At 41.2% G+C, this 24,106-nt stretch overlaps 1 protein-coding gene across 2 annotated transcripts in view; it reads right to left on the minus strand.

Annotated features, from left to right (window-relative positions):
* Nucleotides 1–24,106, minus strand: part of Samd5 (sterile alpha motif domain containing 5) — a 417,785-nt gene that overhangs the window by 358,687 nt on the left and 34,992 nt on the right. The window contains exon 2 of one of the 2 annotated variants that reach the window (XM_060373700.1): nucleotides 5,354–11,118. The exons of the other annotated variant lie outside the window; for it this stretch is intronic. Coding sequence (XP_060229683.1) covers nucleotides 11,056–11,118 — 63 coding nt within the window. The 3' untranslated portion in view covers nucleotides 5,354–11,055. Of the gene's footprint in view, nucleotides 1–5,353; nucleotides 11,119–24,106 lie in introns of those variants that run through there. 2 annotated transcript variants of the gene reach the window in all.

Raw genomic sequence — 24,106 nt, forward strand, 5'->3', positions numbered from 1 at the left:
CAGAATATGATTGTCATGCCCAATGACCCAACTGCAGAGCCACAAGCCCATAATTCTTCAGCCAACAAGTCACTTATAGGCCACTTGAGGAAAGAATGGGTGTCTGTTCAAAAATCTTCTGCAGACAACCATAAATAAGAACAAGAAAGTTCCAGCATCTAAACTCACATTCAAATCCGGATGCACAGGCTCCCTTCAATGTTCTGTAGTCGCATGCCTGAGAGCTGGGGAACGGTCACAGCTGAATATGAGTAAAAAATGCTACACACATCTGTCTAGGAAAAGAGGTTTACACAATCGTCTTGTATTTACTCAGTTTTATTTTTATTAGTGTTTGTGCAAAACCAGCCAAGGAGAGAAACAAGAATCTCCAACTCAGAAGCGCTACAATACAAAATTCATGAGGGTTGAGTTTCCTAGCCCCTTGAGGGTCCAGCCCCTGAACTAGTTTGTCTATACAATGGAACATACAGTCTAAAAAGATGATTTTATTGCCTTGAGACTTAATGTTTCCCATGTTGTGGCTCACCCTCACTGGGGACCTGCTACTCGCGTCCTCTTTCCTATTGTTTCCTTTGGGAGTGGGGAGATCATGCTGCGGTGGTATGAGTGAAAATGATACAAATAGCCTCATGTATTTGAATGTCTGCTTCCAGCTGGTGGACTGCTCAGAAGGATTACGAGTGTGGCCTTCTTGTAAGAGAGCAAAGCCAGACCTAGAATCACTCTTTCTCTCTGTCGCTCTCTTGTAGGCAAGACATGAGCTCTCGGCTACTGCTCCAGTGCTAGGCCTGTCCTGCTGGCTGTCTCCATGTCTCCCATGCTGATGCTCATGGGAAAATCCTCTGAAGCTCTAAGCAATTTTCCAATGAAATGTTTTCTTTTATAAGTTGCCTTGGTCGTGGTGTGTCTTCACAGCAACAGAGCAGTGACTAAGACACTCTCTGGTGTCTGTCTTACCATTGAACTCTGCAAACTCACGTTTCACATCATGTTTACAGTTGGGGAGCAACTGGCCTCAGGACGAAGCGTATCTTTGGTGCTCGTATCTGTAAAATGATGGCAGAGACTCAAGACTTGCAGCTTTGTGTTGATACCCAGACGAGTTAAGACTACGGGAGCTACTGGGATGGAGTGAATGTACTGCATATAAGGTAAAGCGGATTTGGAAAAGTCATGAGTAGAAAACCAGGCTTCTTCCAAAACTCATATTGCCAACATAATTATATTAAGAGGCAAGAACTTTTAGAAGAAACTCAGCCCTTGTAAATGAGATTAAGACCACCACAATAGAGGCTTCACAGCTCATTCACTCTCTTTCCATTCTGCCTTCATCCATGTGAAGACAGAATCCCCACAGAAGCAACTAAACCTGCCAACATTTTGGTTTTGGACTTCCCAGCTGCCAGAGCCTTGCAAAAATAAATGACCTGATCTTGCATATTGTTCTACAGCACAAATGGACTAGACATCATCATCAGTTGATTTTCTCATACCTGAAGCCCCCCCTTTTCTGGCAAATCTTGCCAATCTTCTCTCTCTGGCTTCTTAGTAGATAGTCTTTATATTTGATTCTGACAGTAATTTTGACTTCCATGGACACATAAAGGTTAAGAAGGCAGGCTTAAAATGATACTATTGGGATTCAAATTTCAGATTCTTGGTTATTGCTTACGTGGCTTTGGATTAAATTACCCAAAACTTATTCCCTAGTAATGAGTTCATTCTGACATGAACTCAATGGCCAGCTCCTTAATCACCTCCCTCTGAGGGGGAGTACAACCTTACCACAGAGGAAGACAATGTAGCCATTCCTGATGAGACCTGATAGGCTAGGGTCAGATGGAAGGAAAGGAGGACTTCCCCTATTAGTGGACTGGGGGAGGGGCATGGGAGGAGAAAAGGGAGGGAGGGTGGGATTGGGAGGGGATGAGGGAAGGGGTTACAGCTGAGATACAAAGTGAATAAACTGTAATTAATAAAACAATAAATAAATTAAATACCCAAAATTCATCTTTATCTCAGTTTCTTCAACTATAGGATGAGAACAATTCATAAATGAACAATCCTTTGCATAGTTGTGAAGACTGTGTCAAGGTTTTGGTTGCTTGGTATCTATTAAATGTCCTTTTAATATTAATAATATTGATTTATAAGCATTTTATTTGATGTATTTTGAAACAGTTTTTAATTCATTAGTCACAAACTGCCCTTTCAATACTCCACTCCTGCAGCTTCCTCCTGTCAACAATGCCTACCTTACTATGTAGTAAGGATACACCTTGCCTTCACATAAGATCCACAGCCATGCATAGGCAGCTGGGATTCCAAGTTTGTGAGTCTAAAGGCTTGATGCCCTTCCCCTTTTTGCATGTAATCTGTGCATATCAAAGGGAAGAAAGAAAGCAGACACAGAATCACTGCTGAGTGTCATGATGTCTCTGCCGTCAAGCAATCATAATTCATAGTGGCTCTGAGGGACTCAAACTCAGGTCTGAACAACCCTGTGCTGTTCCTAAGTACTCACCTTTCTACTGGTAGGAGGCAGAGGTAACCTTAGGGGGAAAATTTTTTTTAAGGGACAAAGTCATGGAACACAAATTAAACATTAATTATACCTAAAACAGAGTGCGTCCAAAATGCTAACAGGAAGTTTATCCTTCAAAATGTCTTTTGTCTTGCTTAGGGTTTCTATTGCTGTGAAGAGACACCATGACCACAGCAACTCTTCTAACAGAAAACACTTAACTGGGCCCGGCTTACACTTCAGAGGTTTGGGCCATTATTGCCGTGGTGAGAAACATGGAGGCGTGCAGGCAGACACTGTGCTGGAGAGGGAGCTGAGAGTTCTGCATCTTGATCCACAGGCAGCAGAAGGAGACTGTGAGCCATGCTTGAGCATATGAGACTTCGAAGCCCACACCCACAAGGACACACTTCCTCCAACAAGGCCATACCTCCGAATAGTGCTACTCCCTACAGGCTAAGCATTCACACACATGAGTCAATGGAGACCATGCCTATTCAAGCCACCACATCTTTATATTTTGTCTGGCAGAAACCATGTACTAACATATAACAGGCAATAACATAGTATGACCAGCTTTCCTTGCAGGAGTAGATGGATACTCAGACGTTGTAGCTGCAGGAATGAAGACATTCCTCTAACAAATTCAAAATAGAAAAATACAACAAAAAAAAAAGAAGAAAATCTTGATATCAATAATGTGTCATTTTATTATTTGACATAACTTCAGTTACTTAATACATGGAGTACATGAAATTCTGTTTGGTAAACTATTGGAACTTACGACTTTATCCAATAGAAAACCTGCATAACAACAAAGCCATGCAAGCTAAATGTCCAACAACGGGAAACGTGGCTGAACAGGTCTGAAGGCAAAGGGCTGGCCTACAAGCAGAAAGTCACAGTGCTCTGTTCAAAGTTTCTTAGAAACAGGAAATACCCTACTAGAACCAACTTACGGACCTTGGAGTTTAATTTCTTTCAGCATGAGAGAAGTTCATTCAGTCCTTCCTTCACTGATTCAGCAACATTGCCAGTGCCTACATGGTACCAGAAAAATACACTAGGAACTGGGGAAGCACCAAGTTGGAGCAAGCTTACTAGGGGCTAAAACAGACTGCTCCTGGTGTAGTGAAGTTCACCAGAGACCTCGGGTGATGTCACGTGGTGATTTTCTCCTACAGACATGCTGCTACTCACATGCCATCTGTTTCTCAAACCTTTCCCAGGGTGCATTTGACTGTTCTGCTTCCTGAATGCTTTCACAGATGGGAGATGGAAGGTGTAAGAGGAAGTGGCTTAGACAGCTCTGCTTATCAAGAAATCCAAGACTGGATTTGGGGTTACTGATTTACAGACAAAAATTTAGGACAAAATTGAATGCTTGCTCTTCATTCCACAGGCTATTTTTGTCAATGCTCCTGGGTGGGTTGATGAACTTTCAGAAGGAAGTTGAAGTTAAATTGGTTGAGCTGATAGGGATATAAAGAATGCACACTGAATACACAGACTTCACAATCAACGCTCATCACTCAACCAAGAAGCAGATGAGATTCTGCAGGCATCCTGGTTTTGGAGCAAGAATGTATCTTAAAGTAGAAGATGCTAGCCAAAAGAGTGTCCATAATTACATGAATCTACCCTATCCTCAGGGGGTGAGTCTAAGGAGAGAGCAAGGAGTAACTTCTTCATTTAAAATTGTTTAAGATTTCTCTTTTAAATTAACAAAAATTCTCAGCGGGGCACCAGATGGCCTGGAATGAAACTAGGAGCATTCATTATCCAGATTCAGATGAAAGACTTTTTAGAAGCTGCCTGATGTGAACTGACTTTTACTAATGACTTAAACCATCTATTCTCTATAAAACTCTTTTTGGTGAGCTTTGCTGCATGCAGATATCTCCCTAATCTTTAAAAAAAAAAAAAGTATTTCAATGCTGTCCATCAAGATCATAAACTTCTCTAAATAAGCCTATGAAATCAAGGAAGACTAGGAGGTGAAATATTAGGTTTCATAGTTTGGTTTTGGTTTCTAGAGGGCCCTGGGGCTACATGGACTAGTGCCAAGGCTAAGTCATAAGCCAATGATCTAAGTTCAAACTCAGTGCACTCAAAAAAGATGAATCATTTTCAAAGATATTATAGCACTCTTTAAATACTGGGACCTACACTGGACAAAAAAACCAAGAGTAGGAAAAAAAACTACATCTTCACTTTAAATTTAATTTCATCTCATATTCAATGTGAATGAAAACAATCACTAGAAATTATGAAGACACATATAGCCCAAAGCACTGCCACCAAACTTCAAACTAATGTTTGAGGACTATGATAAGCAAATAAAATGATTATTCCACTTTTGCAAGGTCCTTAAATCCCAAAGCAATTATGTTTGGCTTTCAACTCAAGACTCAAGGTCTAAGGATCTCTAAGACATGGCTTCTCTGCAGTTAAATCACAATAGTCCTCAAGAGGATGCAGTGCTGTGGGAGCCCCAGCAGATCCTCGGGTAAAGAAGCTGCTACGGGACTCTTCCTACCAACCAACGCACCCCTGTGTAAGCCTTTATGACTACTCAGAATCAGGTAAGGGAAGGTCCTCCTGTTCATATCCAACCTTCACATGAATCAACCCAACCATAGATAATGGACTTACTTGTAGTTTTACATGCAGTGCAGGAGAGCTTCTTAGAAGTTAGAACTCTGATTCTCCATGCAGACCGTCATGCTTTCAAATCATAAACATTCATAGATACCAGTTTAAACAATGTGCAGAATGCTGCCTTCATCAGAATGTAAAAGACTACAAAAGAGGCCAAGGTGGACCTGCTGTGAAAGCTGTGACATTTATTGAAGGAGAAACATATGTTTGCAAATCACAATGCTACATATATGACATAGTTCACAATGATGTCCCAATTAGGCTCTTCACCGACTTGCCACATACAGTCTCTCCATTAAAAACAAAACAAAACAAAAACAAAACAACTGAAAGAGGAAAATGTTATTCTGTCATTATGTTTACAAATCCAAAAGGAGATTTTCAATCAGAAAAATCTTTTTTTTTTTTTTGACCAGTTAGAGTGGTTCTCAACCTGTAAGTCACAACAGCATTGGGAGGGGAGACCCTTTCACAGGGGCCGCATGTCAGACATACTGCATATTGGGTATTTACAATACAATTCACAACAGTAGCAAAAGTAGTTATGAAGTAGCAAGGAAAATAATTTTATGGTTGGTTGTGGGTCATAAAACATAAGGAACTGTATTAAAGGGTCTCAGGTTAGAAAGGTTGAGGACCACTGACTCAGAAAGACCATGTTGACTTCTCAGCCCCATGCACAAACTTCTACATGGGGACAACTTTTTTTTTCAAGACAGAGTTAATCTGTGTAGCCTTGACTATCCTGGAACTCACTTTGTAGACCAGGCTGGCCTCAAACTCACAGAGATCTACCTGCCTCTACCTCTCAAGTGTTGGGACAAACTTCTATATGGAGACAAGTTTTGAATGAATGACTTTAATGAGCCAACTTGTATCTCATAACATGTTCATCTAACAGGATAGCAGCCACGATGAATGGTAAACTGTCTCACATTGGTCTCACTTAACATGCCATCTTCTTGTTTTTATTTTAGGAATAAGAAAAATTAATCTAAGAAAAGGCATTATACAGTATATATCTATAAAAAATGTCCACTTTAAATGTTCAGAAGTTCTATAATTGGATTTTGGCCTAGTGGAAGAAATTTGAGAAAAACTGTTAAAAACTTTTTTTTGAAAAATAAAGGAAAAGAGAGAAAATAAATATCACACAGCTCTTATTGTGGAACTTAACCACTTATTTTCTTAAACTGTATCTTTACAGAACAATAAAATATGAAACTTTATTTCTAGAAATTAGATAACTTTAAAAGAAAATATCTATTTTGATAAGTAAAGAGAGAAAAGTAAGCTTGATCATTTTTCTAAGTTACCTGCCTTTTTTCCCTCCCTTTGCATGTAATAGAAATATCTAAACTAGTAATTGGTGATTGTGCAAGGGAATTACTGGATTCTATCTCATTAGAAATTCATACAAAGCACCAAATGATTTTAAAGTCAAGAATCTAATACTACAGAATATCTGATGTAGGAATGTGTAATTAACAATAAGACCCATTATAAGAATAAAATCAGAATATTCTAGAAACCAAAGCATAGCTTGCTTTGCTCTGGGCAACCTGACAGTGCTTCACAAAGCATCTATGTACACACTCCTGTTTTATTCTACGTTACCAACTTATCTCACGTAAAAACATTCCCAGTTCTTGCCACTTGGTTGGGACTGAGATTTGGCCATTGGAGATGGAGTCTTCATTTCATGCTTATGTCCCTGGCTCTAATATTCCACTTAGACTCACCTAGATCCTCGAAAGTGTGGAATAGTTCACCTGCCAGGACAGACGACTTTCATACGAGCTTAGATGTCACTCGCATTCAGTAGGAGGGAAACATTGCCCCTGCATCTTACCTCTTTAACATCTCTCTTTGTTGTTCTTTAACCCCCTGCTCAAGGGAACTGTTTACAACACTCACGCTCTTAATGATAAAATATTCGGACATGCTGATGCCACTTCTGAGGCAGGTGTCTCTGCTCACTGCTATGACTGGCCTCTCCTGACAGCTTAGAAAAGAGCTGGTTGATTCATCCTCTGCATCATCCCTTGGCCGGACTCATCACAGACACGGTGATGAGGTGAAGTCACTTGCCCTCTTACTTTGTGCAACATAGGACGACACACATCTGCCATATTCATGCCCTGATTTCATATACCTGAAGCTGTTAGAAAAGCAGGAACGCTAACAAAATATCTGTATATATGACAGCTTCTCCAGATGAGACAAGTGGTGGCATTTATGAACTTGATCACTTTGTGTGTATGCGTGTGTGTGCAAGCCAGAGGGCAACCTCACATGTTGTGCCTCAGATGCCATTCACCTTATGTGTGTGTCAGAACCAAAGAGAGGGTTTCTCACTAACCCGGGGCTAAAGCAGACCAGGCTAACTCCAGGGATCCAATTGTATCCACCTTCCCAGCACTGGCTGATAAGTACTGGCCACCATGATGTCCTTTGTAAATGAGGATTGCGGGGTCTAACTCAGCCCTGTGTGCTTGCAAGGCATCTTCCTGACTGGGCCAATCTCCCTAGCCTATTGTAGTTAAGTCAGATTCTCTTCATTCAGACTCTAATCATTTGCTGAACTCCTATTGTGACAGCACAAGGTAGCTTTTCTGAGCCCTGAAAGAAAGCAAAAGGACTTACATAACAGACAGCAGCAGGACATGTCAATGTGTACTTGAATTCTCTAGTTGGTTTTAAGGTAATCTCTTCCACATAAGAGGAAATGAAGAAAATAACTGAACTTCAGGAAGAGGGTGGGATGAGAGACAGTCAGTGCCTGCTAATGCCATGCCTGAGCCAAAGACTGAGAATATAAACTGTAGACGGCTTAAGCCTCTTAAGGAGTAGAGGAGATACTTATTTTTGCCATTTTATGGAGAAGAGAAAAGAAGCTTTAAGTTTCAGAATTATTTGCAATGATTCCTCAAGCTCATGCACCAAGCAGCATCACCACAGGAAAGACTCCTGGGATAATTCTAGATCTTGAACTACAATTTGTGTAATTTCAAAGGAAAAACTCACTGCTCACTGCTATTCTGTAGTTCAAATTAGCAACCATGTTACAGAGTTCTCTCATCTAAGGAACTACTTGATCCTCTGGACTGAGAAACTACAGGAGAGCCAACACTTGAGCAGGATTTTTCCCCCTGAGAGTTTATTCTTCCCTTAAATTGTTATTTTCCTTAAGTCCAGAAATAAATATCTGTCTCTCTCTCTCTCTCTCTCTCTCATAGTGTGTGTATGTATGTGTGTGTATGTGTTTACGTGCATAGCCATGTGGAGGCCAGAGGTCAGCCTCAGGTGTACCTCTACAGGCACACCTTGTTTTGGTTTTTCTGTTTTGATTGCTTCAACACAGGGCCTGTAACCCACCAAGTAGGTGTGGGTGGCCAGCCAGCAAGCCCCAGGGACCCTGCTCTCTCTTTTTCCCCCACGTTGGTGATGTAAGTACCTACCACCACACATGGCTTTTTTTTTTTTTTTTTTTTTGTAGGTTCTAGGGCCAAACACTGGTCCTCATGGAGGTATGGCACAAATTTTACTAACTGCGCTACCTCCACAGTCCTTCCTACTTTAGCTTTTTTGTTCTGATTTCTTTATTGGGCTCTTTGCTGGGATTATGAATGAATGCCACCATACATATTAAAGCAACATTTTGCATGAATAATATTTCTTCATACACTCCCAATTTTTTTATGAAAAAACTGCTATTAATCTTTAAACCTCTCAATATTATAAAATAAAACCCTATCACTTTTGACTTAATTTTCAGAGAACTATGAATCAACATGATCAAGACTTGAGTCTTGCTGTCATATTTTCATGTTTTACATTCAGATATTATTAAGGAAATCATCAGTGTTTATGTAAAAGGAAAAAAAAACAGTGAGAATTGACTCTTCTTAAAGATAAGTCCCTGCAGATGCAATTCAGCTTTCAGAATTCCTTTGATGTGCTGCCTTACCCTGTCTTGATTTCATACAAAGGACTTAGCGAGTTTTTAGAAGTTTGATTCTCTTCTCCAAACTTTATTCTTCTTGATTCACCTAAGAAGTCTTTCAGACCCACTGGCTATTCAACCATCCTAACTTGTGACTCATAATTCAGGTAGATTATTGTTAATTTCAAATTCCAATAGTGGCATAGAGCCAAGATTTAAATTTAGCCAAATAATTAAAGTCGGACATCATTCAAATAGAAAATAAAACCTGAAAGGACCTAAGTGCCCTTTTTGGTTGCAGAGGATTTTATTCTATTGCCTCTGGGGAAAATAATAGATTTTTCAGAAATTGGGTCTTTGGTAGCCACAGTTCAACAAATACATGCAAATGTGCATCTGTAAAATAAATCTGCCACAGATGCGGCACCTGGAAATGAGGTCTCAACCTGGAAGTCATTTATTATCACAATAAATCATATCAGTAATCTATACAGGCACCTACACCTCTTAAAAAAATTCTAACAGGTATCTTAAAGACCAGCTCATTTGAAAAGACGATGAGCAGTTTTGTATGTGGCACATAAGGGGAAACTCACGCATGCTCTCAGAATTTAATTTCCCTCACATTCGTGTTTAAGCTTGAGAAAGGCTTTGCACGGAGCCTCAGTTCATCTCTAAAGGCAGCTCAAGTGTCTAAACTTTAGATTTTAAAAACAGTGTTATGCCACGAATGCCTCTGGAGATCTGATCCCCTCTTAATTGCCTGCCTATTCCCAGAGACAAGGTGGGTGTCAGTCTCTTGCCTTTATGAATTTCCTGTCCTTGTCCGTAATTATAGTGACAGAAGCTTGCATCTCTGCTGTGCTTCCGAGGAGTGGAGGGATGAGTCCACCATACGGTACAGCTGGGGAGAGAGGGGCCTCTCAAAACTTGCCAGCCCCAGCTAATTAACACTAGTAAAACATCCGTAGCTTTCTCTCAACTAAGTTTAGACTCCATTGTCCTGGCTGCATTTTCTCAGTAGAAAATCAGACTACTGACACCCAGAGGGAATAATGATGAGAAAGAAAGAAAAACAAAAACCCTCCAGGTTTCCACACACACACCTTTACTGCCCACTTCCCTGCCCCAGACTGGTATCCAAAGCACACTGAAGGAGAGATGAGACAAGGTAACTTGGGAAGGGGAGAGGGGAGGCTTGAGGAAGTCTCCAAGCGAAGAAGTGTGTAAACAGCTCACATGTATCAAAACATGGTACTCCTAATGTAACAGTCATACCTCTACTAGATTACATTTTAATAAAATAATTTCTTCCTTAATCTGTCCGTGTTGGGGCTACACTTATATGTGAAATCATTACATAAAGTACCTAAAATAAGAGTTCCTTCACCAAACTAGTTTATATAGAATTATATGAAATATCATAACTTGATGAAAACAGGGCCCTATATGAAATAAACTAGCATGTATGTTAAAATACAAAATGGAAGTTCTCAAGATAGAGACTAATTTGAAAATGATATAATTAATTAGCTATTATAAGAAACTTACTTTTATATAGTATACTTAAAACTAGAAATTACCCATAAGTCTTAGTCAACCCTTATATTATGATGAAAATGTCAAAGAGCAAAGGAGAGAAATTCCAAGAGATGTACATCGAACTCCTTTCCACATGGAGGGTCTTTTTAAAACCAAGTTCAGGATATATGGGTGGTATGCTGCTGCCTTATTACTAACTACTACAAGTGAGTTGCTTTGCTTACTAAGTTGATTTTTCCAGAATTTTCCAAGCAAAAGTTAAGCTGATGAGTGTTTCCAGAGTCACCATCCAGTTCCCTTTGTGAAAGAAGGTTCTAAATATGCCCTTTTCCAGTCTTCAGCACCTCATCAGTCCTCCACGGGCTCTCAAAAATGATATCTAGCGGTTCTGTGATGACTTCGGCCAATTCATTAAGTACTCTAGGATGCCGGCCATTGGGACCTGTGGATTTGAACATATCTGGGTTACTGAGGTTCTGTTTTACCCATTCTTCCCCTAGTCCATCACGGATGCCTGTTCCTGTCTTCAAGCCAACCTTTCTGATTACCATGTAGACTTCCGAGAAACAGCTTTCCATGCCTCTGCTTTTTACGCATTAATTTTCTCTTTAAAGCTAATAAATGAAGAACTCATTGTATTCTTCTCAAGCCTTCAGTTTACTTTTAAATGGTCAATGTTTCTTTTCTTTTTTTTTTTATGTCACTTGTAAGAAACAAAAAAATGAAAGGCTCAAGTCTACCTTGTAAGAGTTGGATTTATCACTCACATTATTCAATAACACATTAGCAACTTTTAAAATCAGAGCCTCAGTCAACATCCTGCCAAGGTTCCAAATATTAACGGCTGCCTGTCTCATGTGCAAAGAGAACTTTTGTATTCAACTTGTAACTGTAGCTTCCAGTGCTAATTCAGAATGCATCTTCCGAAATAAAGAGGATTCACAATCATCTTTAATCATTATCATTTGTATGCATAAACAATGATTTCTTCTGCAAGGCATTTTCAGAAGCATGAGCTGGAGGGAGACGAAAGGAATTTCTGTGAAAGCAATAGCCTACAGAATGCATTTGCTGTGTGGTCATGGGTGTCTAGGCCCTCAAGTTTACATTACATTAATCATCTCCATGTTCTGACAGTTTTAACCCCTTGATTGTCATACTGACTCCTATGAAACTGAAATACAGCCACAGATGATAGTTTTCTGCCTTCTGTTACACTCTGTCCTGTGCTGAGAATCCCCTGACAGGCTCAGGGTGGACAAAGGGAGGAGGAAAGGAGAGGTTGAAGGGACAAAGACACTAAGACTTGCCTCTGGCATTTGTGGTTTTTGGATCCAACTGTTGGTTTGGGGTTTTTGTTTTGTTTGTTGTTATTTATCAGAAAAGGTTCTTTGGCAAAAGGTTGAATACAGTTTTTGTTTTGTTTTTTTCCTAGTCTTTTTTGCTTCAAACTTATACTGAGGTTTATCCTTTGAAACTTAAGAATGCCCTTCAATGTCAAGTCATATTGCAGATTCCATGAAGACTCCTTTAAAGAACAGTTCTGCCCATTTGAGACTTCTCAGAACATGCCTTTCTTACCCTTGCTCTTACAATGGCCACTTGTTGACTACAAGATGTAGCTAATATGTCATTATCTGTTAGTCTGGGAGATACCATCAAGCAATCTAAGCTGGTAGGAAGTATTACTGGCCATACTTAATCATTCTCCTTTCTAGAAAGAAAATTATTCATAGTTCTCTGGTTTGGTATTTGGCTCTCACTCTAAGAAAAATCTCCCTAATAATTAATGTATTTAAAAAATCACCTTTAAAAAAATCTAGCCTAATTTAATGTCTGTATTAAAATTATCTTCTGTTACAATCTTTAGTTTCTCCTGACAAGCAAAGTTGCTGGGATAGCCTGGAGGTAATTCGGGAGAGTAAGGTAAAGTCCTAAAGATGAGAGATTGTTGAAGCACAAAGAAGGCAAAGCTGCTTCATTATTTAATGCTGTGGTAAACAAACAAATAACAGGATATTAGCAAAAACGTATATATACTGTCTTGTACAAGATAGCTAGCTGTTGTTATCAGGAAGAAGAGCAAGTGTGAGAAGAGCCTGAAAGTAGGATGCTAGTTGTGAGGAGGAAGGAAGACCTTGGCTGAGAGAAAGAGCAGGTCCACAACATAGCTACACTAGATGAGGCAGAGCTCTGAATGAGGACAGGTAACATGTTCCAGGAACATAGGAAGAAAGTAAATGCCTTTGGACAGTTTGTCAAACTTCAGGGATTGATACCCTCCACATTAAACTCGTCTGGAAACTGGAAGCATGAACTTACCTCAGAAATCTACCATAAGCCTACAGCCTCCAAAAAGCTCCCTTGCTTTTAGTTCCACAAAAAAAGCAAATCAAAGTTACGCAACAAGCCCAGTCTTGTAATTTGATATTTTCCATTCTCTAGGCAAGAGGGTGGGAGGCAGACAAACAGGATTTCCACAATTGGGTCATGGAGAGTTTCAGGCTGGGAGAGCAGTCATAGAGAGCAATAATTAGCAGAGCCTATGTTACATCATGACAATGATGTTAATATTTTCTCTGTTACAAATGCTCTCAGTTCTCTGGTGGCTGATAGACACTGTGATATCCCACAGTCTAGTCCTAACAGGCCCCACTCAAACGGAATGAAAATGAGCAGACTTAGAATCCTGACAGGCTAAGCAAACAGTTGCGACCTCTTAGGGGCAAACATGCATTCAGCAGTACAACTCTCCCAGCCTGCTTTTTTTCCATAGTTTATTTTCCTCATGAATTACCCGGCAGTCTCCTACAAGGACAGATGGGTCTCTCTTCACTTCACCAAGAAAAGTACCAAGATATTTCTAGTCATTTCTGTCTTCTTCCTTGGTGTGGGCTTACGCCTCATGAAGTAAGATGAAGATGTACCCATGGCAGGTAGCGTGCTCACCTAACATATAAGAGGCCTGGACTTCAATTCTCAGTACTACCAGAGAGGCTGGGAGAAAAAACTGGGAGGGAGGAGAAATGAAAAGAACAATTACAAAAGTAGTCTTGTATGTGCTTTGTTCTCAAACTTCTTCAAATCCAGCCTTAGAAAGACTGAACACTGCATTGTTTTCAGGACTTAATGTAGCTGGGGTTTTCTTGCTTGTTTTTTTAACTGCATGTGTTAAAAGATTAAAAGAACGGAATAACACTAAGTGAAATAGCACTCTACATTGGACATAGAACAATCATAAGTCCATGGCCAGCCTCAGCTACGTAGTGAGTTTGAGATCAGTCTGGCTACAAGAGACCTTATTTTAGGGAGAGAGAGGGGGGAAAAAGAGGGAGGGGGAAAGAGAGGGACAAAGGATATAAGAATGAATGAATATTAAGTTTTCTGTTGGGCATGGATTTACATGCCCATGTCCCAGAATTTGGGAAAGAGGAGCAGACTAACTTCTATAAAATGGAGACTGGCCTAATGGACATAGTAAGTTTTGGACGAGCCAGGGCTGCAGAGTAAGCCGTTCCCTCTGAAGAATAAGATAAATCTAAAAATAACCATAACAAGTTTAAAAGCTTGCTTGAATTATCACCTCTAGATCACAAGGCCAGCACTGATGAAAGATTACATCCATTGGTCCATTTCTCTCTTCCCCCGCTTGGAGAACAGTCCTCAGTCTTCCCTCCAAGCCTAGTTCTCGGGCTACACTGGTTCTTTCTCAGTTATATCTGTTCTAGACTGTGTGTGTGCAGGGGGTGAGAGAGACTCCTTCAAAGATCGGGCAGCTATCCTGTCTGCGTCTCTACTGATGCTGTAACCCTAATCTGGGGGGGGGGGGGCGGGAAACTGTCCAACCCACAAAGGAACCACTATTTGGTGATTTAAAATAAAGATTTCTGAGATCTTACTTTTCCCAGTTGATTATTCTGATTTTTAGCCAATTTCAAGTGTGTTTCTCTTTGGAGCTTGTGGTTCTTCCCCTAATTACAGGCAATCAGAGCTTCATGCAAGCTTACCATCCGGGAAGTCAGTCTCTACTTTGATAAAGAAACAGCCACAGATGCAAATCCAATAGTCACACATTCCCCACACTTAGTTTCTCAAATTAAGAAGAAAATAAGTGGCCTTCCTGAACAATTAATTATCTTTGTGCTTTCCATACACTGAGGGATGGGGGTTGGCAACTGTCTCCCAGAAAAATTTATTAAGGAAGATGACAGTGTCTCCTGGATGATTAAAAAAAAAAGACGACCAAACTTGAAATCTAGGTGGTTGGTAACAGATTTTTTCTTTTTAATTTCATGACATACTAAAGCTGAGGTTTTAACATTCAGTCATGCCATGCTGGCTGTTATTGTTGGACTGGGAAAGGCAGGACTTTGCTTAGATTAGGGGTTTTCAACCCATCAGTCGTGACCCCATATGGGTCTCATATCAGACATCCTGCATATCAGATATTACATTACAATTCATAACTTTAGCAAAAGTACAGTTATGAAGTAGTAACAAATAATTTTATGGTCTGGGGTCACCACAACATGAAGAACGGTATTAAAAGATTGTAGCATTAGGAAGGTTGGGAACCACTGGCTTAGAGAAAGGAGACAAGTACAGTCTGGTTCTAACTATAAAGTTCTTTAAGTACAAAAACCTACATTTTTAGGCTTCCATCTTTCTCCCAAAGGAATTCAGTCTCTATGTTTGTCCGCTGTTATGATTGCTAGAATCATCTGTACATACAATTTCTCATCAAAATAAGTTTCTGTTGGGGAATTTTAATTTAGAAAGTCAGATGGGAATCCACTTTCCTTCGCCTGCACAGAGAAAAGAGGATGGGGTTCACTAAACTAAGGTGGTCTTGATGGTCACTTTTAGTTCTTCTTTCAGCATCCTGCTTGGGGATGCTCAGACTGTCCTTTGGCCCAACAGGAGATGTAGGGTGATGCTATACAAAGGGCTGGCATGTAAAGCAGCTTCACCTCACATCTGTACTAGGTCTGTCTTACATAATAGACTTCCTCAGACTCTATAGACTCCAAGTACAGTGGGGGTTGTTTCCCCTTAGTAACAAATACCTAACAGTGAAATGATGAAAAGTTTGTGATGATTATCCAGTTCCTCCATCCTTGTGTGCTGGGAGGTACTGACTTAATGTTCTCTTTCTGGAGCAAATTTAATAGATTAGGAGGAACCGCCTCTCCATGCCTCCTCTGTACACACAAGTTTCTAATCTTCACTCCCCAACTTATCTACAGCTTTTCAGCAAATGCAAAGCATAATAGAGAGGCTGCCTGGGAATTTTCCTACCCACTTATTATTCATAAAACTCCCAGAAACACATTCAGAGGTTAAAAAGCAAAAACATCTTTGTCTATGCTATCCTCAGGGCATTAACTGATGTGTAATTTTTCTAACTGAATACTTATGTAAATTTCCAACTTTTTCAAAAGCTGCTTTGCAGACTTCGGACGTAAGTGCTCTGAGTGAGAGGCCTTCCCACACACAGCACAACCTGCAGGGAGGTGTTCAGCCAGGAACGGCCAGTACCACAGAAGCTCCTGGAGTCTGAGTCTCATCTATCTCCTCCATCAGGAATAAAGGCCTAGGAATGTAACTGCAGGGATTCACAACAAGCTTTCTGTTGTTTTGTAATCATCAACAGCCAGTCCAAACAGGAGCCCAAAGTTAGGTCATCTCTTTGTAGAATTTTAATAGTATAGCTGAGGAAGTGAAATGGCAGTGAGTTCAGAACAGACATGAAGCTTGGCCACAGTTCCAGACTGAGGGGGAAGGGATTCCATGGAGTCTACACAGGCAAGTAAGGGCCATGATAAGGACTTCTGAGGTCAAGAACGATAATCAGGGGAGGGATTAGTCCTGGAGGGAAGTGGGAGTATGCTTCAGGAAGACTCAGAGACAAATGATCAGAATGGTTCAGATACCAGCACAACTAAGGTCAGGGGAAGAGCCAACTCATGAGCTCATGTCCTACTGCAGGATGGGCAGTGGGGTAAGAACTCTAAGGAATGGGTACAAGACTGAAGTCCAGCCAGACCACTTTGATGGGAAGTTGGTCTGTTGCAAGAAAGGTGGTTGGACAGGATGACACAATGACAATGTCAAGGTTTTTGGAGATTCTCTCTGCACTGATTCAAGGTCTCCAATTACCATCCAAAACATGATCATTGCACAGGCCCATGAATACAACACACAGAAGACTGGAAATCCCAGGAAGTATGGTTTTGAGTGCTTGGTCCAATAAGGCAGTTCTTTGAAACACATGTGGTGGCTCCATAGATGAAAAGCTCCCGGTGATGTCGGTCTCTACTCGGTGTAGGGGCCACTCAATTAGGGCCCCATCTGTCCCCATCTCATTTTCCTACTTGTAATGTCATCTATTAACTAACAACCTTCAAATCACCATGGACCTTAGTGTCTGTTTTCTCTTACTCCACTGATGATTAACATTTGTCATTACAGTAGTCTTGTGCATATGTATTAATATGATGGTTGTTATCCACTGCCCCACGATAGTAAATACATCATTACTATTTACTTGGGAAAAATCTCTCTCCAGCAGACACCATGTTGAGCATGTGTGCTTGCATAAAATCTTTCCTCCTCACCCACACCAACTTGATATCGAGCCAAAACCTAATTAAAAAATGAAGAAGCTGAGGCTTTGAGATGTAGATGAGCTGCTCCAGGAAAGCTGCTAATCTAGGGCAGAACAGTTCTGCCCTATGGAAACTTCCACCTTATCAAATGACAACTATTCAGGACAGTCAAGTATAATTTGTTATTTATAGTAGCTTAGACGTATCCCAAGAAACTCAAGAATGGAACCTCAGCGGAAAACCAGGCATTTGACAGCTGGAATTTGTCCCAGATATGAGTTAAAATCACTGGAGGTTTAAGGTAGTCCCTAACCCCATTCCCTGGTATCCTCACATGAAGAAAGGAAGCAGAGACATAGTAAGAAGAGGACCACAGAGACAAGCAGAGATAGGAGTAAACAACCATCAGCACAGAGAGCCGAGAGCCACCAGAGGGTCCCGAAGGGCAAGGAAGGATGCTCCCCTGTGAGTCTTTAGAGGAGTCCAGGCCTCCTGAAACCATGGTCTTTTACTTCAAGCTCCCAGAAGCAGGATGGACAGGCTCTTCGCTGTGCTACTCAGCTTCTGCTAGCTGTCACCACACCCTTAGGCATCAAAGGGAGAGAACTTTCACCAACAGACATGATTGTAAAATGCTCTTAAGAATAGTTTTAACTGCTTTGCTGTGCTCAGAAGAATATGCAAATGTGATTTTTAGTGACTGAATTTTATTTTCACACAGAACATGCAATGTAATACAAAATATCTAAATGTTTATTTAGATATTGTACAAAATGCCTATTTTGAGTTTGTTTACATCACTAATTATATATATGTAAAGCTTGGCATCTTTCTACTCTATAAATGATATAGACTGCTTGAGTTATGTAAAACATAATTTATCAGAAAAATTAAGAATTACAATAAATTTATTGATATACATATTATATGTAATACATATTTATGTATATATGTCACATGTTAATACAACTCATAAAAAAAGAAACACTAGAAACTGTCAAGAGACATACTTTTCTAAATTTCTTTTTTTTTCCCTTAAACATTCATACTTTATCACTAACAATAAATATTGCCTGTTGTATTTCTTGAAATATGGGTTCAGGGGCTAGAGAGATGAGTCAGAAGTTAAAAGCACTAGGTGCTTTTACAGGAGACCCAATCAGTCCCCTATACCCAATGGCAGCTCCAGGGAATTTGACCCTCTTCAGCACACACCCACACACCCACACACACACACACACCACCACCACCACCACCACCACCACCACCACCATACACACACAAATAAACATTTAATTTTTTCTAAAGAAAAGAGAAATACTACATTTGCTTATCTGTTTTCAAGTTACTCTTCCAAATACCCTCCTGTGAATACTAGTGACTTGCCCCACAGCAGCTCTTTCAGGTGGAAAGGGTGCTACATGGAAAAGCATGGTCAGCCAGAGAGCAACAGACAACATCAATGTTCTCCATGGAAGCAGGCTCATTCACACTTGGAGTGGCCACAGAAGAGTACCAGGCACTTCCATTTTGTCACACAGAATTCAGAATGGAAAAAAAGCCGAAAACACAGAGGCTGGGGTTACATGAGGTTACTTTTCATTCTATTGCTTCTGCGAGGCTCTTTTGATAAGGAATGGTTTCTTTGGGTCTGTGGCAGTGTGCTGGTGGTGTAACGTGCAGACTGGCAAGCATTTGTGTCCCAGCATTTGTGCCCACCATTGCTTTTCTGAGAGTGCACACATCAACAAAGTTTTAAAAAGCAGATAACAGTATGGCATTCTTGTGCTATTTTATCTCAAAGTTCCCTGGACGGAACCCTCAGGGTCTTTAGACCACACTTTGAGACCCACCATGCTACTCCATTTCTAGATACCACCAACCACAAAGATTACAAGCTCAGCAAGTCTCAGACCAACTCCTCAGTCTGGAATATATTATACTTCACCCTTTCACAAGACAGCACCTTCTGAACCATCACTCCACACTGACCCTTCTGGCCTCCCATCTGGCTTAGTCCCACAGACTGGGGACCTTCCTGTCTTCAAGGTGAGAAGACCTTTCCTGTCTGTGAGAGGATTTGCAAAGATGGCTCATCTGCTCACAAACACATGCTTCTCTTGGGGCTTAGCTTGCTAGCCTTGAAAATAGCAAGAGCTTTTGAAGTGACTGGGGCATTTCTGAACACAGGCAGTCTGCTTTATCAAAATAACCCATGCTCTCCTCGCATCCAGACTCAGCCCCCAAAACCTGAAGCGTGGCCTCTGCTGGGTTTTGACCTTACCTGCCAAATTGAAATGGGCAGGGAAGCAAGACAAGTGTCATAATCCTCTTTAGCAATTCCATCCGGAGCATATCTGCATGTTTAATGGCAGCCCAGAAGAAGGGTGCGGGGAGTTGTATTATTTTCCATTGCTCTCTTTGTCTCTGATTTTGGCAGGGGAAAGGGGACCCTTCAGACAATATCATGCTCTCATGGACTAGCAGCTCAGGCCTTTAAAGGAACAGCAGGTACAAAGCCAACAGACCAACCCTCAAGAGGCTGACCTCACCTAAGTGAACTTTGAGGAGGTGTGAAAAAAAAATAGGCTTCCTGCAGCAGTAAAACATGTAAAGCAGGCTACCCTTCATCATGCTATGGAGTTCTCAACCATGCATACTTGCTGTCAGACAGTGATGGTACCCAGGAGAAGAACTGGGAGCAGAGTGTGAAATGGGCAGTTCCCAATAGCTCCAGGCCCTGTGCTCACCGTGGGCACAGAGCGTATGTACACAGATATGACATGAAGGGAATGTGGCTGTGGGCGCAGGGTGGCTAGAGGAGCAGGCAGAGTGGTCTCCAATGGCCAGTCAGACTGTAGGTAGCTCTGGAACCTTCTTACCCTTTCCTTCTTGGGCAGCTGTGGAATGCCCCCTGGTGGGAGTAGCAGAAGGCGGGATTCACCCAAAGCTGCCACTTCCTAGACAAATGGTCCTGTGCCCATCCAGCCTCAGTACCTAGCCTACCCTCCGTCAAATGGGAACACTACCATGTCCCACACGACTGAGGGCTGCAGCAAGAGCTGTTGGGGACAACACCTGACATCATGTAAGCATCCATAGACAGAGACATGAAACAATACATTTTTGTTTAATCACTGAGAATATAAAGTCACCCCTGAGAAGGAATTGATTCTCAGGCACGTCTTGCAAGCAGAATCATAATCGGCGTTCAGCAGCATTATTGAATTAGTCACCCACAAATGTTATTAAAATAGATCATGAGTAATGTGTATGCTTTAAGCACTGCTTAGCCAATAACTTTTAAAAATTTCATTTAGCTTTGTGAAGCATGCCCTATAGAACATAACTGCCACAGATGTAGTCTTCAGCTTGTTGAAGCATAAAGATCTCTGTAATTGTTTTAAAAACATAGAATTTCCCTCCAGGAACATCTGTGAGTGCACATGTACACACACACATTATATTATACGCTTATTTTTCCTACTGTCTTTTCATTGAGAAAAAAATAATTACTTTAAAAGTGACCAGGACAGGGGGATACAAAGTGAATAAACTGTAATTAATAAAAATAAAAATAATTAATTTTTAAAAATTGACCAGGAATTCAAGATACAGATTTCAAATACAGATCTGAGATCTCTTGCATTACTTCAAGTCTCTGTTGCCGTTCGATTGAGAACACTTTGACAGTGAAATGGAATAGTCATCTTCTAAAAATGGATTCTTAAAAAAGAAATACAGATTGGTTTTTTTTTTGATAAAAAAGGTTAAATGAGTAACAAACATATCCCAGAATTTTTACTTCTAATATGACATGTGGTCTCTCTTGGCTTGCACTGGATAGTGTGTAACAGGAAAGATTCTACAGCAACATTTGAAGGATTTTTTTTTTTCATTTAACTCAGAGTAGTTGGTTTACTTTCATCCATCTTTCTACAGTTGGGTCTTGAAATATCATTGTTTGCTCCTTCAGTAAGCTGCGGCAAAGACATTAAATAGAGATATAGATAATCCCTGAAAGTCTTGAGAACTTGAGTTTCCAGAGATGAACTAGAAAGTATCTGCATTTCCTGGAATAGCTGATCCATGGAAACTTCCCTAAGCAAAAACACAGCCCAGTGGGTCGGATGTTTCTCAGAAAGTTTACAGTCGGATAAAGAAATTTTAGATTCTCCCCTATGTGACACAATTCCCAGCTCTGGCTTTTGTCCATCAGAAATGTGTGTGTGCACATGTATTAATGCTTTATTTCTCTATTTTTCATTCCTGGGGAAACTAAATATAGAGTAACCTTTCACATTAAAGAAGCTGTTTTTATTTTCAGACATAATGTGCGAAATCATGCTACTTAACACTACATTAGATTCACAGATCATGCAAGTTAAATAAAGACACCTTGCAGGCTTCTTAATATAGACTCTGCTAAGATCGGTGATGCATCTGCCACCTTAACATTCAGATTGGGGGCAGGAAAAAACAGTAGTTAGGAATCACACTTGCATTGCAAGTACTTAGAATTTCAAGGTTCATTTAAGAGCATCCCAATCAAGAACTTAATTATGCCAAAAAGGGAACGGCATCTCTCTAACAGCTCAGATCATGTCCCTCTTTATTCCTCTCCTCTACACCACAAAATGAGCCATTTCCTTTAACCTCCATGGACCCATTTTGCTGATATATGAAATGAAGATGTTGGCCCAGTGATTTGAAAGCACCCTCTGTCCTACTGTGCTGTGATTGTGAGATTGGCAAGGACAGACTGAAAAGGAAGTGGGGGGGGGGCAGAGTCAAGGAACTATCGGAATATAGTTAACTCTATCCCTAAACAAAACAGTATTTACTGTGGTCCTCAGAAGATTGTCCTACAACGTACAGGCAGTGACTGGCAACTCAGAGCTGAAGAGCAGCAAAGCATTCTAGGATAACTGAGCCACCAAAACCCACCCACGCTTGAACACTTCAGATTGTTCTATGAATGTTCTGTTAAAAACAAACAAACAGTCTCACAATCTTAGATTTGGGTTGGTGATGTAGGTCAGTTGGTACAATGCTTGCCTAGAATACACTAAGTACATTCTAGGTTCAGTATCCAACACTGCATAAGACTGCTCACAGGGGCATACACTGCAATCTCAGTACTTGGGAGGTGGAAGGAGGAGTTCTTCTAGGCTGCACAGGCTGTTCAAGGCCTGGCAGCATTATAGAGGGCCTGTCTCTCAAGCCAGCACGCATGAACTCCATCCAGCTAATAACCTATGTCATGAGTATACTATGACCCAGTGTGCGAGGCAGGGAAGTGACTTATGCTGGAACCAACACATCTAGTAAAAATAACTTGTAATGTGACTAACGAAGTAATCCTATTTGGAAACCACTGTAAATATACAGCATAATCACCTGTACAGCAGAATGACAGAAATAATTCACTGTGCTGGTGGATGCTGCTTTGACTAGTGGGTCCTATTCCTTCAGGAAGCCAAGACTGAGACAAAGGTCTCCTGACAGAAAGCCAACACAGGGTGCATGCTGGGATTAGACACTCCGAGTGGCTCAATTACATGCTGCTTTCCCAGGAGCCTTAGAAAACACACCTCAGAATCTTGAGGGGAGAAAGCAAAGAGAAAAATATTTCTCCACCGGTTTCTATTACCCACCTACCAAAGCATCCTAAGTATTAATTTCCTTGCACTTCCTGTTTATCCATGGGAGTGCTTAGTCAGCTCCTGTAGCGAGGGCATGACAGAGTGAAGCCACTGGAGCTAAAGCCTCAAGCAAGCACAGGCCTAAACCAATGATCTGTCAGCTTGTACCTAGGTGATGTCAGCTGAAGTCTCTGCAGAGTTGCTTGCTCAGCAGTGGCTAGAATAAGACTTAAGGCCAAGATCTTCTGAAGTGATGCACACAGGAGCTAGGCATCTGTATCAGTCAGGACGGCCCAATTATGCTGCAATAACAAATGACCCAGCATTTCAATAGTTTGCAACCAAGGCTTATTTCTCACTCATATTATTTCTCACAAGTCTAATCGGGGTCAGCTATAGTTCCAAGCCATTTTCTTTGCTGAGGTTCAGAGATGACCAAACCAATTCTGTCAGGAATACAGCCGGTACTAGGACTGAAATAAAAGATTTAAATTTTGAACTTCTCACAGGTTTGTGGAGATGCTCCTCGGAATAAACACAAACCACTTCCTCATACCTTTCTTGGGCCAACGCACGTCACAGCTGAAGCGGCCAGGGCTCGTAGTGCCCTTCAAGGGTACTGAGGGTGCGGCGACAGGGCAGACCACAGCCCGGACTGAAAAGGTGGGCAGCTTGTTGCACAAGCTCGAAGACCTGAACCTGGGTGCTCAGCTTCCACATGGAAAACTGGGCATGTCCAACTTCTCTGTAAACCTAGTGTGGGAGGGCACAGATAGTCAGATGTGCCATACTGTGCCTTCATTTTGTGGGGAAGGAAAGCAGAGGAAAGGAAAATAATTCACTCTGGGTGCCCTGTGCGAGCTTGCTGATGGTACCATGTTCTCTCTGAGCACAGAGCTCAAAGAAATGTTTTTAACTTACCCCCTGCTCAGAGGAAGCCTTGGGGGGCTCAGATTCCTTAGTAAGGGGTTCCCTAGTAAAGGGTGGCAGGGGCTGTCTCTGCATGAACTCAGTGACTGTGACCAGCGCAGCCTTGCCAGGCCACAGAGGAAGAGGATGCAGCAGCCTTGATGAGATGTGATAGGCTAGGGTCAGATGGGGAGGAGATCCTCCCCTATGAGAGTACTAGGGAAAGGGCATAGGGGGAGAAGAAGGAAGGTGGGTGGGACTAGGAGGG

This window comes from Meriones unguiculatus, chromosome 20 (assembly GCF_030254825.1).
Source record: "Meriones unguiculatus strain TT.TT164.6M chromosome 20, Bangor_MerUng_6.1, whole genome shotgun sequence".
Taxonomy (NCBI): Eukaryota; Metazoa; Chordata; class Mammalia; order Rodentia; family Muridae; genus Meriones; species Meriones unguiculatus.